This window comes from Xiphias gladius, chromosome 9, assembly GCF_016859285.1.
Source record: "Xiphias gladius isolate SHS-SW01 ecotype Sanya breed wild chromosome 9, ASM1685928v1, whole genome shotgun sequence".
NCBI classification, from domain to species: domain Eukaryota; kingdom Metazoa; phylum Chordata; class Actinopteri; order Istiophoriformes; family Xiphiidae; genus Xiphias; species Xiphias gladius.
Genome location: NC_053408.1, coordinates 2,886,012 through 2,903,469, shown reverse-complemented (window position 1 = coordinate 2,903,469; position 17,458 = coordinate 2,886,012). Strand labels below are relative to the sequence as shown.

Below are 17,458 nucleotides of genomic sequence, written 5' to 3'. Positions count from 1 at the left end.
ACATAAACTGGGGGTTTAGTTGAGTCGACTCGATCTCAATTGTACTTTAATGTATTTGTGATTCAAGACGCTTCTCAAACTTATAAATGTGCACAGAAATACTCAGCCTGCTGAAGGGATAAACCTGTAATTTGACCATAAGAAGTTCTTATATTTTAAGAACACAGTTGTAATATTTTGAGCGAGTCGCACTCAAAATATTTTGAGATGGAGTTGAAACTTCAAGAGAGAAAATGTAACATTACATAAAGTTGCAGTTTTACAATAAGAATCTGTTTTATATGGAAAACGTCACATTACTCAAAGTTTTACAATTAATTTTAAGATAAAATCTCAACATTTTGAAATAAACACGTAATTTTAAAAAAAAGTTGATATTTTGAACAAAAGGTTGTAATTTTACAAGAGAAACTAATTTTTATTAAAGTTATAATAATGAGATAAAGTTGATATTTTGAGACTGAAGCTGCAACGGTCGGCAGCACGTGTCAACGAAATGAGAGACGCTGGACATTCAGACGTTGACACAAACACAAGTTCGTCAGGAGACACGAACGCCCAGGGGTTGTCGCGACGCTCTGAAGGCAGCCAGAGTCACCTGACGTGGTTTTCCGGTTCGCTGAGTCAGTGGTCTGCTGTCGGTATCTCGCTTGGGTGGACGTGGGTTGTTCGAGGCCCTTTTCGCTCACTCCGTCATAGAAGCGGCACCAAAAATCAAAAACACACTAAATCAATCGGGTATAAAAGGCTTTATTAGTTGAAATGCGGAAGCAAAGTACAGGTTCATCGTTCTCACAAAAATAATTTAAATATATTACAAATCTTCAGCTTAATTGTTGAGCTGTACTGCAGAAACAGACGGAAAGATGAATTAATATTGTGTTTAGAATGAAAACCATTAAAAAAATCGTGTCTTGAGCATTTTTTTTAAAAACGATGCAAGTGATTTATGAGGGTACGTCGGTCAAAGTTTCTTTTTAATGCCTTCGAAGATTCACTTTCAGCTGAGGCCGTGATATCTGAGCAGCATCAGCGAAGCACTCAGCTGAACAGCTCATTATTCCATTGTCTTAATCAGCTCATATGACATCCAGTGTCATTAGCGTCAAGTGCGGCTAATACTCACTCAAACCGCAGAACATTTCTACCATCGTTAAGTGTGAACTTTACTCAGAAAGGGGCCTTAAGGAGACAGAAATGTTCCCGTTGCTCATGCTGCGTTTGCAGGGACGAGCTGAGTCAAAATATTTCAGTTTCTGTTTTTTACTCTTGGAGCTGCAGCTGTTGTTGCTGTTGTTCTCTGTGAAACGTGGATTTTCACCTCTGGATTCTCTAACGCGCATGAGACGGTCAGTTCGACGCCTGACCGCTTGCGCCCGTACCGTCCGGTCTGCAGTGTTTTTCACAGGGAGATGTCTGAGGACACGTGCAGCTGCTGTGCCGGTTTCCACTTGGCGCTGCGCCGGCTGCCGTCGGTCCGTCTGTACGGCTGGTTCCTTAAATCTGAGGTGGAGGACAAAGAACAAACACGTCGACAACCTACCTGAGGCGTTTCATAAAATTCCCCTAAACAGCAGACTGATGCACTTAGGTGTTAATATCAAGCTCTAGTCTAGATCATCTCAGTCTTGTCGCTGGTGGACGTTTCTGAAACTTGGACGTGATTGTGTTTGAAAAAGTAACTGTGGTTACGAAAATTAGCAAAGAAGCAGGTGAAACCCTTTTAAATATACAACTGTGCTCTATAGCGCTGAAAGTATGTGGACGCCCCCGTTGTGCCCTTTTAGTCCGGGGCTATTTTTTGAAATGGTTTTGGCTTTTCAGTCCGGCTGAAGGTAAATCTCAACGCCACATCATACGAGGGCTGATTGATGAGCTCGTGGCCTGAGGTAGGAGAGGAGTTATCCAGCTCAGCTCACGTGCACGTGCTGCTCAACTCCTTGGGTGATTTTACGCAGAGACTTCGAAGTCAGTAGGTTTTGTGGCATTTCTGTTTCGGGTCATTGAAAACTGCAAGTCAGCACCATCTGAGAAAATGGACGACATCGGCCTCGGTCTCAAGGGCTAATCAGCCCAAGGAGGCCCGTCAGTCGCGGGGTGGGGTAACCCGTCTTACAGCATGGTGGAGAAGTGTGCTGCTGAGTTCAAACCTGGCAGAGACAGCCCGGAAAGTGACCCCCGTCACCACACAGGAGACCACTGACGGGATCCGTGTGCTCCACGATGCAGGAGTAGCGTCTCAGAGTTAGAGACGGGGCTGGAAAGTAACTAAGTACATTTACTCGAGTACTGCACTTAAGTACAATTTTGAGATTTTGAGTTTGATTGCACTTGTGTATTTCAATTTTCTGCTACTTTATACTTCACCTCATTTTGGAGGGAAATACCGTGGGCCCCCCCCCCATATTTATCTCGATAACTTTAGTTGGTAGTTACTTTACACATTCAGATTAATACAAAATTTAATAGACAAATCAATTCTGTTGTGTTATTATGGACTGAGCGACCCAGCATAATATAAAGTAGTTAAAACTAGCCCCACCTGTACCAGCCGGACATATTCAGAGGCAGCCTCTTATGGATGCATCATAAATATGGACGCATTTCTCTCCCCTACATCAGGCACATTAGCTTTTGAGAATAAACTGCAGCGGTACTGGTTTTGATTCTGACCCTGGTGTTACTGCCCATCCCGACCGGGATCCGCTGTTTGCATCCTGTCTCTTAGGAACACCGGTGCCTTTCAAGTCGTTTTTGTGCCTAAACTCTACCAAACCTTTAACCACCGCGGAGGCAGATCAGAAGTGTTTCTGCCCTTTAGTCTGAAGGACTTGTTGGTGCCTCAGTAATTCACATCAGCAACTTCCATCGCCTTTCAAAGCGGCAGACGGTTTCAGATGAGCTTTCAAAGGGCCCGCGTCTCGCAGAAAAGCTCAGAGATGTGAGGCGCAAATACTGTAAACAGCACCCAAAATACTCTCTCAAGGGAGACTGTGTCCCTGTTTGAGTTAAGTTTCCACTTATGGAGACACAGAAATTCTTGCCAGTGGGTAGTAAGACAATATCTGTGCAGTTGTCTACAACTAAATAAGTTTTAGCACAATAAAATGCGCTTGTTATCAGTGTCCGTTGCTTATATGTATAGGGTCATTTACTAAAGTGTTTAAAAAGGTGACATCAACCTGTTTCTGGGTAAGTTTACGTGATTAAACCGGACAAAAATAGCACTGCACTAAACCTGAAATTAGAGGTCACATCTTGTGTTTCATAATGTATATATTGTTGTGCCTAAATGAATTGATTATACAGTGATAGTCTCAGCCTGTAATATGACATCAACCCTGCCAGTGAGCTTCATGAATAATATCTTACAATCCTTTTATCAGCCTCCGTTCCCGTTAAGGAAACACAGCATCGGAATGAAAGAGAAACACAGACCCACGGAGCATCGAGGGATTTTAAGAAGTCACCTCGTCACTGAAGACGGAGTCGCAGAAGAGATGAGAGGAGCGTTTGGCAGAGCGCGCTGTGAAGGGCACGGACTTTAGAGCTGAAGACACAGAAACAACAGGGAGAAAGGAAAGAAAAAGAGCGAGAGGCAAGGACAAATAAAAGCTTTAAGACAGAGAAACGAGTGAAGACTTTTAAAGGAGAAAGAGCTGAATGTTCTAAAAGAGTTAACAAGGAGGAAATGTTCAGTAACGCAGATATTTGAGATTAACTGCAGGGAAAGGAGTCAGGCGGATTTAACAACACGCGTAATAAAATATATGAGGTGCATCTTTCCAAGGCTCGTTCAGTGCTCAGCTAAGACGTTTAGCCGGGAAAAAAACAGCAGTTAACGTCGAAGAAAGGCCAGTTTAAGATTCATTGTTACAGCTACTACAACAGTTAATCTTCAGTTTCCCCTTGAGGGAATCGTTCAACATTTTGAGCTAAAACATATTTGCTTTCTTTCTCAGTGAGATGAGAAGATCGCTATCGGTCCAGTGACTGTAGGGAGCTGGAGTCGGCAGCTGGAACCACTGGAGGCAGAAGGGAGCAGCTGGCCTGGCTCTGTCCAAAGTGAAACAAACACATCACTACAGCTCACTGATTAACATTTTGTATATTGTTCCTTTGATCTGCTGGAACTATTGATGGTAAAACAACAGCAGCTTGCTGAAGTCATTTTATTTATATAGATATATATATTTATAGAATTGTTTTTGTACAGAAGTGATGGACGAACGGTTAAACGTTGTTCATGGAGGAATGGTTCCAGCAGGTCAGTCCTTCAACTGTCAATCTGCTGTTTTTACGCTTCTGTTTGTTTATGGTTTAAACATTAAGATACGTGTTAATGAAGGAGCTTAAGTGCTGCTGCTGGGTGATTTATTTCTTTCTTTATTTTTTCACTTTGGACAGAGCCAGGCCAGCCGTTTCCCTGTTTCCAGTCCTTATGCTAAGCTAGGCTAACTACATCCTGACTGCAGCTCTGTGCTCAACACAACAGACACGTGATGGGTATCAAAACGCTCATCTCACCTTCGTAAATAAAGCAAATAAGTGTGTTTCCCAAAAAACCAGGCGGAAAAAGACTGATGAAATCTGATGAAGGTGTCACTGTTGTATTTGATAGTTGTGTCTAAATCTTCTCTTAAACTGAAGTAAAGTGTCGGTCTTTGATCAGTTGTGGTACGGTTATGATATAACAGACTGTATCTGTCTCCAGGTTGTCTTTTACCTGTGATGATGTCCTCGATGGCTCCGTCCTTCCCCTCCCTCACCAGAGGAGACACCTGCCTCCTCTTCAGCTCCGCGATCAAATCCATCTGGGGCAGCTTGGGCATCGTAGAAACCTGAAGCATCGAACATGGGTCAAACGTGTCGATGTCTGAATCTCACCTCCCTCTTCTATCACGGTCACGGATTGTACCGATGTCTCGTGGGAACCGTTACCTAATCTTTCTGGTTTCTTACAACCTGGATCTTATTTTGGTAGTTTTGCCGTTTCATCCTCTGAGTAATGGTCACGTCTGTGTTATTATTTATTTATATAGTCCAAAAATTACAAACCTGTTGTTTGGGAACAGCGGGGAGTTGTTCAGTGCAGAGCAGCTCAGTCAGATGAGCTTTTATTTTCCATTTTTCTTTGTTTCTTTGATTTGGCAACACCCACAAGGCCCAATAATAATAATAATCATCATAATTATTATTGGTATCTGAATGAAAGTTTTTCGTGACAATCTGCCCTTACAATAAAAACCATATTGGGTTTTATGTTTCTTCACTTTTCCCTGGAGACCTGGGTTGTAGTAAGTTATTACCCAAACGCAACCTTCTAGTCCACCTTCGATCTAACAAATGTCGGCTTGTTTACAACCTGTCCGATCGTCCGACTGCTCGTGTTTCTTTCCCCGTGCGACGTACTGTAGTCGCAGTGACGCCGCTGCATTCCCAGATCTCAGCAGTTGGTGAGTACGATGTTGTAATATATAGTTAATATATTGTGGTTGGTGTGCGGGTAACTGCTGAGAGATTCACTTCTTCTTTGTTTCTTCTCTTAGTCAGCGAGTCTGTGAAATCCTGGCTTCTTGTGCTATATTTCGAGAGGAAACTATGACGTTACCTTGTTCTCCAGTTCAGGTTTAGGTGGAGTCGATGGAGCGTCACAGTCCAGGACATGTTGTCTCCTCTTCTGCTCATTTTCCTGCTCTGCTTGCTGTGAGAGACAAAAACACGAGTAATTTTAATGGTTTCTACTTATAGACATCTCACATGAGCTCAGAGTGGCTGTCCGACTGGGCTGCAAGTATGCAGCAATCGCTGTTTTGTTTTTTTCCCATTTTAAATGAAGCAGCCGTCTGTTCATTTATTCCAGGAATCAGTAAAATAATTGTCATCTGACCTTGTACGCCTTGATGAATCTGACAAAAACAGGGAAGAACATGGACGGAGGAGTAGATTTAGAGTTCTCTCCAAAGTACTCCACAGCTGAGTCATACGCATCCTGTAAAACAAAAAAACAAACAAAATGTAGCTTCACCTCAGCTCATGAACCAAAGAAATGGGAGTGAATACCAGAAAAATTCCTCAAAAGGTCTCCTGAACAGTTAACATGGATTGTCTTGGGGAAGGGAGGGTTATTTTAAGTCGGTTAAAGTTGACCTGTGCGGTTTTTCCGTCCGCTATGAGAGAGCCGAGCAGCTCCGTGTGTCTGCTGAGAAACATCTGGAGCACAGGATTATCTTTGTCTACCGAGAACTCCTTCCCCGTCACCTCCATGCCTCTCTCCAGAGCTCGCACGTCCTGCAGAATACTGTCCAGAGACACTGCAAGACAAAGAGTAATTATCCCACAAAAGCCAAGTCAGGGCTTCAATTTAACATTCCTACCATTGCTGATAGTATGGTAATTAGATTATATGGTATTAATGCTGATTTAGGTCACACTGTGCTGTCGGGGTCAAAGAAAAGATAACCTGCAGAAAGGCCAAAAAGATGAATCAAGTGATCACAGCAGAGAACAACAGTCCTGCTGTTAAACCGTATTAAAGATGACATTTGACATCGATCAGGGTGGTTTAGTGTCTAACTGCTTTTTAGAGCTGAAACGATCAGTCGGCAACTGTTCCGATAAATTAATTTAACGTTTACGTCACTGTCCATGCAAAGATGGGAAATATTTGATGGCTCCGGCTTCTTCTTCTTTACATCTGAGATTTATTTAGCAGTGAAAATAGAAACACGTTTAAACATCCAGCAGATGTTGCGGGGAAAATCACAGAATAATCACCTTTTTTATTCTGGTGCTGGATCAAACGTATGTATGTTTGACGGTGCTGGATGTTATCTTACGTACGTATGCGCTTTGCCCTGATCCAGGACCATTACACCATGGCTATCTTCAAGAACCGGCACAAGGTCAGGCAGATGTTAAGTGTTAGTAGTAATACCTTTTAATCTCCCACCGGAGAGGCAGCTTAGAAAACTTCCTACCTGTTATTATTTTTCCAGTAATAGATTTTATGAGCTGATCAGAAATGTCCAGATACCAACACAGAGATTACCTGCTTGATTTATATATTTACTATCCTGGAATCGGGTCGTGCTTCATTTTTTTGAACCTACGTACTAAAGAAAATGCGATTTGCATATTTATTGTACTGATCTATTTAAGTAAAATCTATCTTCTCCATCCATATTGCCTTTAACTCCACCTTGTAACAGTTCTGGTACCGAGCCAACGGGGACGAGGACCCAAAATGCAGATGAGTTGTCCATGCGCAGGCTTGTGTTGAGCCACAGTAGGCGGGACAAACAGGCAAATAAATGAGAGAGGGATAAGGGCGTGAAAAACGTAGACGGCAGGGACGAGGCAGGTTGTGGGAGGACGGGATACTGACCCTTCTGAGGGAAAGTGGATTGTATACTGTGTATGTGGAGTGTTGTGAGAGACAGGTGCGTCAGGTGGAGCGGGGACAGTAATTGTCGCGAGCGCGTACCGAGCGACGCCTTGTCGAGGAAGTGCAGTTCCGTGTGGAAGGACTGGACCTCCGGGTATTTCTCCTGGATGATGCTGACGATGAAGTGCAGCAACGTCTGTTTGCGGTCTGTAGATTTGGTGTCTAACAGCTTGGAACAGTGAGAACAAACAAAAAATTGAAAGAATGAATATTTCTGAGGAAGTGACCTGTGTGTAGTGTATCGTATTTTAAAGAAAGCACAGATTGAAGCTTTGACACACGGTGGGGTTCGATGCCCATTTTACTCACCAAATCTAAACTCTGCAGGCGGAAGCCGTACGCTGCCCCTCGCTTGCTGCTATTCATGTAGTTTCCAAATGCTAAGATGATCTTTACATCACAAACAGTCAGAGACAAGGTCAAGTCATTTTGTCTCAAGGTCCCACAGAATTACAAGAAACTACTGTGTGATGCACAGGAAGTACCGTTGTAGCAGAGAAACATTTGGGAGAGAAGGTGACGTCGTACATTTCTAAAGGAAAAACTTTGTCCCCTCTAGAGATGAAATCTGGCACAAAAAATTCTCCCTTCCTTAAACATAACTTAAGTCTTTTATAGTCAGCCAACCGGAAAAAAAGGTCACGGAAACATACAGAGACTGAACTAAAACTGACGGATAACCGTCCAACCAGAGAAAAGTCACTAGAGAGGAAGAACATCTGACTAAAACAGTGTTTCCTTCAACTTCATCTAATGAGCAATGAAATAAAGCCCTTTGTCTTGGCTGAGACCGTTCAAATGTTCCTGTTTGTCTGGCTGACGATAACGTACCTAAACATGAATGTGCGCACACACAGACCTTTGACATGCGATTACGTTTGCACCTTCACAGAAGGTCCAACACAATATGTTTGTAATTTAGGTTGGCAGCAAACATTAATAGACCATCTTTCCCTATACATGAGGAGAAATGACTATTTAGATGTGATATGAATTGAATAAATGCATTGAATACACTGAATTTAAATACTGGTATAATAACATTTAGTTTGGAATGAATTAATTCCAAATATTTTATGTATAAAGCACAAAATTAAAGACTGAACACAAGGACCTGTTCCTAAACCTCCTAAACTGTTCATTTTCCTGCTTTCAGATTCCGGGTAAAAACAGTTGTTCAGCTTCACGTCTTGGCTGTTACCATCCGACGGTGACTCCTTATTCCTCACAGACACATAATTAAACACACAGAAACAGTGAAGACACAAAACACGGTGCCAAAAGTCGACCTCTCGTTCTTAGGACAACAAAAGGCCCCTACCTCAAGGATTTTCTTCAGTTTGCTGGAGGATTTGATCGACATCGACGCAGCGATGATGGCATCGAGTTGCTGAAAGAATAATTGTTGACATGATTACGTGTTCCTCATCCAAATCCAAACTGTACGGGACCAAATGACTACAACAGGCTGCCACACTTAATTTACCATTAGCCTCTTTTTTTCTTTTAAAGGGATGGTTCCACATCTGGGGAAATACTTGTATTTGCTCATTGCGGAGTTAGATGAGAAGATCGATAACACTTTAGTGTCTGTACAGTAAATATCTTAATCCTTGGACAGAGCCAGGTCAGCTGTTTCCCCCTCTTTCCAGTCTCTATGCTAAGCTAAGCTAACTGTCTGTACCGGCTTTTATCCCCCTTTTATTGTGTGATTAATACACGTCAAGCACTGTATGTGCTTTTTATGTCTGTGCTTCTGCTTTGCATGTTAGTACCTGAAAATACAGTAGAATGGTGTCCTTTCTGACGTTTCTTTACTGACATTAGTATTGTCTTCTTTTTATTATTGCTCTGCATGCTTATACATTGTCGTAAAAACTTTGTAATTTTTATCTTATATTCTGTTTATAGAGTTACTTTGTAAAACCCGTCCAGAGGCTACAGATGAAAAGGAGCCTCTCCGCTAACAGTTCACCGTCCCTGTTAAATAACAATATATGAGTGTAAAAACTAAACCGCTGGTGCTACTGACCTTCTCATCTCGGTGAGAAAGCAAATGAGCACGTTTTCCACAGACATGGAACTGAAAATGGAGCTGAAAGCATGGCCGGCTGCTGCAAGTATCAGCCGGCAGGAATCAGTGTCAAAACAGGGGCAGTTCTGTGGCTTAATTTAAACAGTCTGAACCAGAGCTTTTCAAACTGTGATGTGGCTGAAGAGGACAGGTGGACACAGATGTCCTACTGTGAAAACAGCAGGAAGTTAGCTATTGGCACTTGACCACGGATTTGGTTCTCTCATCGACACGGTCAGCGGCAGCAGTGCCAGTGACACACAACGCAGGAAGGCAGCTGAGGTATTCTAAAACTCTAAGCCCGATTGCCCCAATTTATGTCCAACATTTCTCAGTCTTAATTCAGTCAAATCTACACACAGACATCTCACCAACATCTTTATGAGTCAGTTTGACTTGTACCTCTCACCGATATCACTGTCCCTGATGTCCTTGATGACAAAATGTCGATAAATCCGCTTTACAAATCATTTCAGAACTTGGCTGAGAATCGTCACATTTCTACTTTATCTTCAGTGTCACATTCATCCAGGGGAAGTTGTCTGTCGGCCATGAGTACACTGCCAACAGTTCAGTTCCAAAATTTAGAGCATCATCCCTCATATAGAAGTGAGACCGACCTGGGGGCGATGGAGGTGTTGAGGGGGCTCGTGCTCAGACTTTGAAAACCCCTGCTTTAAACTGAGGGACTGGGTGCCTCCCAGCTTACTTCATCCTCTCCCCTGACACAAAGTTCAAGTTATTTTAATCCCACTGAAGCCCCCCCCCTTGTGAACTCACGGGCTGTATTAGCTGGACGCTCTCAGGGAAATTGCCCATGAAGGTGAGAGTGCTGATACGCTGGGAAAGCCGCGGGATCTTGCTGAAGCACACCATGAAGCGGTCCTCCTCGCTGAGCTCATCCAGGGGCCTGCCCTCACACTCATAGTTGTGGATGAGCTTCATTTCGTACTCTGTGGGGATGAAACGCTCCAGGAGCTCGAGGAAGTCGAGACTCAGAGCTTTCTGGTTATACCTGCGGGGATTGGAATTTAAAGTATCTCACTATTTTGGAAGGGATACAATATTATATGATTTTCACATTATTTAGATGACGTACAAAAAACAGACTTTAGGTTTAGTACTTACGTCTCAATGGCACAGCAGATATCAGACGCAGCCATTCCTTCCTTGCGCAGGGTGATGGCCAGGTTTTTGGCCCTGTTGGGCTCCATTAGAGACACTTTACTGGGGGCTCTGTGGGCCATTTTCATCTTGAGGGTCCCCGGGACTACAGGGGTGGACTGGGCCTTGGTCTTGAACTGCTCTTCAAAGGCAGACATGTTTAGCTCCTGGTAGGAGAGTTCCAATAAAGACAGAGAGAGAAAGATGCAGAGCTGGAGTTAAAACTGATGGATGTTGTTCATTTATTGGTGGATTTTACAGTGAGAAACTTGACCAATTTCAGAAGCTTCAAATGTTCTGGAAAGAGGCTCTAACATTAAGTGTTCCCGTAGAGGTACAGCGAATACAGAGCTAAGTTGCAGTCTGGCTTTAGAGATTTACGTAGCAGTGTTGAGAGGAATAACTGAGGATTTCTATACGACAAGAATTTCTGTTTCTGCTCTGTTCTGTTACACAGAACTGTGTAAAAAGCGTGTGACCAGACAACTGTCGGTGTTGCTTTTAAACCAAGGCTAGAGGTGACGTTAATTAGAGCAAAAAATACTGTTTTTCTGGGGGAAGGCTGGGGAGCTCTTTGTGGATGCTTACTTTGTTTTTAATGAACAAAAACCAATAAAAGGAATAGCAACATATAAATACATTCAGGGAAGACGAGGGGGCTTTACAGGAGAAGCATCACATCACAGGGGCTACCTTGATGATAGGGTTTATATTGTGGGAACTGAGACAACTAGAGGCAGCAGTGACAAAAAAACAAAAAAACAGACACTTGGAGAAGGACAGGACTGGAAACACGAACTGGTCGAACCTCTAAGACATTCTCATCGTCCAGCTCGTTGAAGACAGTTCCTGCCACCTGGTTGGATTTGAGGGCCTGCCAGTTGAACAGTGGCATGCGGTATTTGGTCTGAATAGTCTTCTTTTGTTTACAACCTAGAAGAAAGGATGAAAAAACGTTATATTTTTAAAATAAAAAAATCAAAATTCTTCTTCTTCTTCAAAAAAAAACCTCTCTAATCTTTGCTGTTTACTTGTAATATATTTTATAATTTCGACTCTTTGGGCCTATTTGAGTGCAACTTACGTTGAACCAAAACATGTTGGGAACCACTTATCTCGGTATTTGAAAGGTTTTCTGCTGAAAAAATCTTCACCATCAGCTCTGGAAAAGCTCAGCGTTGATGTCACATTGTCCAGAAGGTCAATTATTGGCAAAATAAAGAAACAATACAATAAAGTCCCAGAGAAACGTGTTCGATGGTGGACTGTACCTTTATGTTTGTTTTCCTCAGGAAAAATGTGACAGCTCGAGAATTTAGGTCACACACAGTAAAAAGTAAGTAAACTGCTTCTAAAATTAAGCCACTTGAACCTATACGATGCTGCTGCTCTGACGGTGGACTCACCTGAGGTCCCGTCAGCCCCCGACGGCTGGGTTGTGCCGCCTCCAGGAGGCAGCAGGGGAGGGGGAAGAGGAGGGGCTGTAGTTGAGCCTGGAGGTGGTGGTGGCGGCGGCGGCGGTGGAGGAGGAGGCGGTTGAGGCGGCGGAGCTTGTAGCGTAACCGACTGCAGAGAAGCCTCAGAAAGGCAAGGTGGGGAGTCTGAGGAGGTGGGAGTGGCCTCGTGGTCGTTTCCTGTACCTGCTTCTTCTTCAGCTGTCAGGGAAACAAAAGTACTGTCACTTTTCTCTCTTTTCCTTTTTCTTAGTTTTTCCTTCCGTCCAACTGAAAACACATCTGTCAAGTCACTTTTTTTTTTATTTTGCAGTTAAGCCGAGCTGCAGGACAACACGTGTTTCGATTTTTCAGGTTAGATAAGAAGGAGACTTTAGCAGGAAAACCAACGTGGGACACTGTTCGGAGTCTGTGGCTCTTGTCCTGTGTAGCAGCAGCTGTCTGACGGACATCACTGCTTCATACGAGATTTGATTGGCTGTGTCCAAATAGGGTCTCCGTCTACATACACAAATGCCTGACAGTATTTCATCCAATCGATTCAAAACTAGGGGGCACCCTCCCAAAAAAATGTAAAATAAAAATTTCTCCTTTATGGTTTTTGATTTTCTCTTAAAAAGGAGAAAACCAGACAAGTCGTTTACAGAGCAGATATGTGAGCCATGAAGAACAATTTAATTTCAGTTTGAATCATAAACATTTTTAACTGGAGCAGACGACAGATCTTCATCTCATTTTAGTGTTCACTGGAAAAGGCAAATTTCCGTCTATCCATCCACTCGCGTTTTTTACTCTATATGAAATACGGCTGCCTCTACAATTCACTCTGTGTTGAGTCTGCTTGAAATAATGTGGATTTTGACGCTGCAAGCCACTAGCCAAATCATTTTTAGCATGGAGGCTGCCTGGGGACGGAGACACGAGTCCGTGTGTTCAGTTGATGCAAGTTAGATTGACTTCCTGGGCACATTTGAATACAGTCATCTTATTTCGAAATAATCAGAGTCACAAAATGTTGCAAGAGCAGCCAGATATACCGTAGATCAGGGGTTCCAAACCACTGGTCCTGGGGCCAGATGCGAGCCATCGAGACAGCTTCACAAGACCCATCAAATTTTTAGAATTTGCTATTAAACCTGGACTTCAAATGAATTTTAAATAAATCATTTTCTCATTTGGATTTTCCAACAGTCTTTTCGAGCTCAGTTTTAGAGCAAGTATTGGTTTTTTCTAGCAAGGCTGAAAAAAAATAGAGCATAAAAATTGGCTTTTTTTTTTTGTGACACCAAAACGCCTCTTTATAAAACAAGAATATAGCTTGCCATGTTCTCATAGTGTTTGATGTAATTGCCTCCTGTCTCATCTGCAAGGAGAAAGTCTAGTTCTCTCCGTGAATACAATCCTCAGTGGAATTACTCCGCAGCTAAATAAGCTATAGAAGAGGGAGGAAAGATAAGTTACAGAGGAGCTGCTCAATTTCATGAGGGAATCTATTTGAAATATGTTGTTAAGACCGGCCCCAAAGAAGAGGACAACCTGATCAGTGGCCCCAGGTAATCACCTCTGTTGTAGGTGTCTCTTTTTAACTCTGTAATAACTATTGTTTGGGGCTGGATGTGTGACAAGACACCAGCGCTGACCTTTCTGATTCACGTGCTGGATGACGGGGACCACCTGAACATCCAGGTGTCCAGATGAGGAGCGCTCCATTCGAACGAGCCCCTGCTTCACCAGAGCTTGAACCTCGGCCTCCAGCTCCCTCAAGGCCTGGGTGGATCGGTCCTTGTCTCGCTCTCTCTCTCTCTCGCACTCACGTTCAAGCTCCCTCTCTCGTTCTCGCTGCTGAAGCAGAGTCACCTGGGAGAACGATTCACGTAGACTCTCCTGTAATGCAGACACAGGCAGGAAACGTTTCTTCGTGTATGAGCAACGATATCACGATAAAGTGGCCAGAAGTATGCAGACACCATGTGTGATGGCCCTCAATCCGGTGGTGTCATGTCATGTTGTACGTGTGCCATGTTTAGAGGAAAACGTATCGATTCCTGGCTTTTATTTTTGTACCTCCGGACATCAGTTACATTCGCTACTAGAACCCTGTACTGTAGATCCAATGGGCAGGCAATCGACGGTCAGACGGAGCAGACAGATTTGTAAGTGTAGCTACCACTCAATCTGAACGTGAGCACACCTGAAATGTTGCTAAGAATCGCGTAATCACGGCAAGTCTGGTACGTCGAAATTCAACCAGTTGAACTGTTTGGGTTGTAATTTTACCACTTAACTTAGTTTCTCTGACAAATGTATTCGACTTAGTTGAGATTTGTTCAAGACCTGTATGTGCTGGACACATTTTTAGCTATGTCACAATGTTCCAAGTCTTCATCGGTTACTCTGGTGACTAATTATCAAAACAGATAAAACCCACGTTGTAACAAAGTGTATTTCTCCCTTACATTTCATTTCCTTGAAGATGGTGTACTTTACCTTTAGGAGCTCCACTTCTTTGGTGGTCTGAATGAGCTTTTTCTCCATGTCTGAGACTTTCTCCATCGCCTCCCTCTCGTTCTCCTCAAGCCTGCTGCTCAACTGCGACACCAATGCACAGGTTTCACTGATTATCTTCACGTGATTATCTTCATTCTCTTTTTGTGTGCAAGGTTGCGTAAGTGATGGCAAAATACACACTGCATACAGTACATCTGTGTTCATGGCTGAGTGATGTATGTACGGTACCGACCACTGTCCCTGCTGCTGACACTCCCCCATAAAATGTTTTTAGAAATTTTTGCAAATTTATTCAAAATCAGTCACTTAAATTTCTCATTAACAAAAGTATTCACAACCTTTGCTGTTGCTCCAGACTGTGGTCAGGTGCATAGTTTAGAAAAAGGCACACGTCTCAGGACAAAAAACCAAACCCTGAAGTCCAAGGAACTCTCCGTAGACCTCCATGATAAAACTGTAGCGAGGCACAGATCAGGGCGAAGCTGTAAAACCATTCCTAAAGCTTTGCATTTTCCCAGAAGCACAGCGGCCTTAGTAATTGTGAAATGGAAGAAGTGTGGAACCGCTAGAACTCTTCCCAGAGTTCACAGTCTGGTCAAACTGAGTAACCGTGCAAGAAGGGCCTCGGTCAGGGAGGTGACCAAGAACCCAACGGTCCCTCTAACGAACCTTCAGACGTCCTCTGCAGAGACGGGAGAACCTGCCGGAAGGACGACCATCTCAGCATCTCTCCATCAACCAGGTCTTTCTGGTAGAGAGGCACATGAGAGCCTGCTTGGAGTTTGCCAGACAGCGTTTAAAGGACTCTGAGAGCATGAGGACAAAGGTTTCTCGGATCCGATGGGACAGAAATTGAACCCTTTGGGCAGAATTCTAACACCATGTGTGAAGAACACCAGGAACTGTTCATCACCTGGATAATACCAACCCTGCGGTGAAGCGTGGTGGTGGCAGCATTATGCTGGGGGGGGGGACTTCTCAGCAGCAGGGACAGAGAGGTGCTCGAAGAAACCCTGCTCCAGACAAAAATGGCAATAAAACACTAAAGGGGTCTGAATACTCTCTGAAGCGACTGCAAATCCACCTGTGTGTTGTGTTCCTGCAGTTCCTCCATGTGTTCCAGCAGAGCGTTCTTAGTCTCTGCATCCTCCAGCAGAGCTCCCACATCAAACACATTGTCCAGATAGGCCTGAATCTGCACCAACAGTCTGTCACTCTCTGTGAACTTCAACCTCTACACAGAAACAGAGCAGATTAGAAAAAAATCTAATTAACAAGCTGCAAACGCACAAAATGAATGCTACACTGTGAAATTTAGACACAGCAGTATATTGTTTCTTCTTGTTGACGTGTATAGAAAGTCTAAATGGCGTAAAAAACAATATGTCCACATTTCGAAGTCTCATTTCAGAGGTCAGAGGTCAAACTCGCCTCCAGGTAGTCATCCAGCCCATGTCGAGTGAACTCGTACTGAAGGTGGACTCTGAAGTTCATGTTTTCCACTGAGTGGACCACGATGTTGATGAACTGCATACAGGCCACCTGGTGGGCAGACAGAGCAAATACTCAATTCAATTTTACATGCAGTAGTGCAGTAGCTGCGATTTAAAGATATGAAGCCTCTTTTTTAAAAAAGGAACATTTTTCCAGAGTGTCAAACCAAAGGCTCAGAGTTGAACATCAGGGTATGTGGTCCAGCTGAGCAGGACACAGGTGTCCTGGCAGGACCAGGCAGATTTTAATAAACACTGAACAGAGGATTTTTTTTTTTTGGTTTGTTTTCCCTTCCATGTATAGAGCCACAATTATCAATTGATAAGTCAATCGACAGAAATCTAACAACTATTTTGATAATCGTTTCAGTGTTCAGTCATTTATTAAGTGAAAATGCCAAAAATGTGCTGGTTCCAGCCTCTCAGATGTGAAAGTTTCCTGCTTGTCCTCTTCCTTACGTCACTGGTAACTGAATTTCTCTTGGACTGCTGCTTTGGACAACGCGCGACATCTGATGACGTAGCCTCGGGGTCTGGGAAACTGGGATTCTTCGTTGTTCTCTGACGTTGTATAGGCAAAACGGGGAGTCGATAACTTGAGAAAATAATCAGCAGATTAATTGATTATGAAAATAATTATTTAATTAGTTATAGCCCCACTTCCATGTCGCCCGTGCAGCCTCACCTCCTCTGTAGCCTTGTAGGCTTTGTTTTGCTGCATTTACATGATGTTCATTGTTTGGATTGACTTAACTGTAACTAGTAAATTTAATTTCAATAGGATTTTGGTGTTACAGAGGAATTTTTACTGAGTTGGTTTTATAGGAGCTTCTCATCCCTAATGGCCATCATACACGGACAGAGGGTATCATTTATCCAAGCTAATTGACATAAGTCTTCGGTCTTCATGCAAACATACATACAGTATGTGGCCGAGATGTATGTAGACATGGGCATCCGGTTTTGGTCTGAGGCAGTTCGCCACGGTTTGGGCCCCAAGTTCCAATAAAGAGAAATCTTAAAGAAAAAGAAAGTTTTAAAGAAAAAAAAAAAGTAAAAGCTGCAGTCAGACAAAAACTTTGGCAGGAAATAACGTAGGTAGGGTTTTAAACTCAAACTGTGGGCGCTGGCATGGCTAGCACGCTAACAACATCAGTCCACCAAGCTCTAAATCCTGCAGCTTCTTACCAAAAACCTCACTGTCGTCAATATCTCTCACTGCCTATGCACTGACTACAGGCAGCCAGCGTCGCTTCTCCGCTGCTGCTTGTATTGCTTTTGCCATGCAGTCAAAAAGCAAGAATATAAACAAACTATA

At 43.3% G+C, this 17,458-nt stretch overlaps 1 protein-coding gene across 2 annotated transcripts in view; it reads right to left on the bottom strand.

Annotated features, from left to right (window-relative positions):
• Positions 1-740: 740 nt before the first annotated feature.
• fmnl1b (formin-like 1b) overlaps positions 741-17,458 on the bottom strand; it is a 37,947-nt gene continuing 21,229 nt past the window's right edge. The window contains exons 11-27 of one of the 2 annotated variants that reach the window (XM_040134579.1): positions 16,079-16,189; positions 15,732-15,881; positions 14,627-14,728; positions 13,780-14,023; positions 12,092-12,340; positions 11,494-11,618; positions 10,650-10,852; positions 10,302-10,536; positions 8,769-8,837; positions 7,757-7,837; positions 7,487-7,616; positions 6,151-6,314; positions 5,891-5,992; positions 5,612-5,704; positions 4,727-4,841; positions 3,471-3,550; positions 1,460-1,503 (exon numbers count right to left, since the gene is read on the bottom strand). In XM_040134579.1, coding sequence (XP_039990513.1) covers positions 1,498-1,503; positions 3,471-3,550; positions 4,727-4,841; positions 5,612-5,704; positions 5,891-5,992; positions 6,151-6,314; positions 7,487-7,616; positions 7,757-7,837; positions 8,769-8,837; positions 10,302-10,536; positions 10,650-10,852; positions 11,494-11,618; positions 12,092-12,340; positions 13,780-14,023; positions 14,627-14,728; positions 15,732-15,881; positions 16,079-16,189 — 2,259 coding nt within the window. In that variant the 3' untranslated portion in view covers positions 1,460-1,497. Of the gene's footprint in view, positions 1,504-3,470; positions 3,551-4,726; positions 4,842-5,611; positions 5,705-5,890; positions 5,993-6,150; positions 6,315-7,486; positions 7,617-7,756; positions 7,838-8,768; positions 8,838-10,301; positions 10,537-10,649; positions 10,853-11,493; positions 11,619-12,091; positions 12,341-13,779; positions 14,024-14,626; positions 14,729-15,731; positions 15,882-16,078; positions 16,190-17,458 lie in introns of both variants that reach the window. The other variant, XM_040134578.1, reaches the window with a different exon arrangement.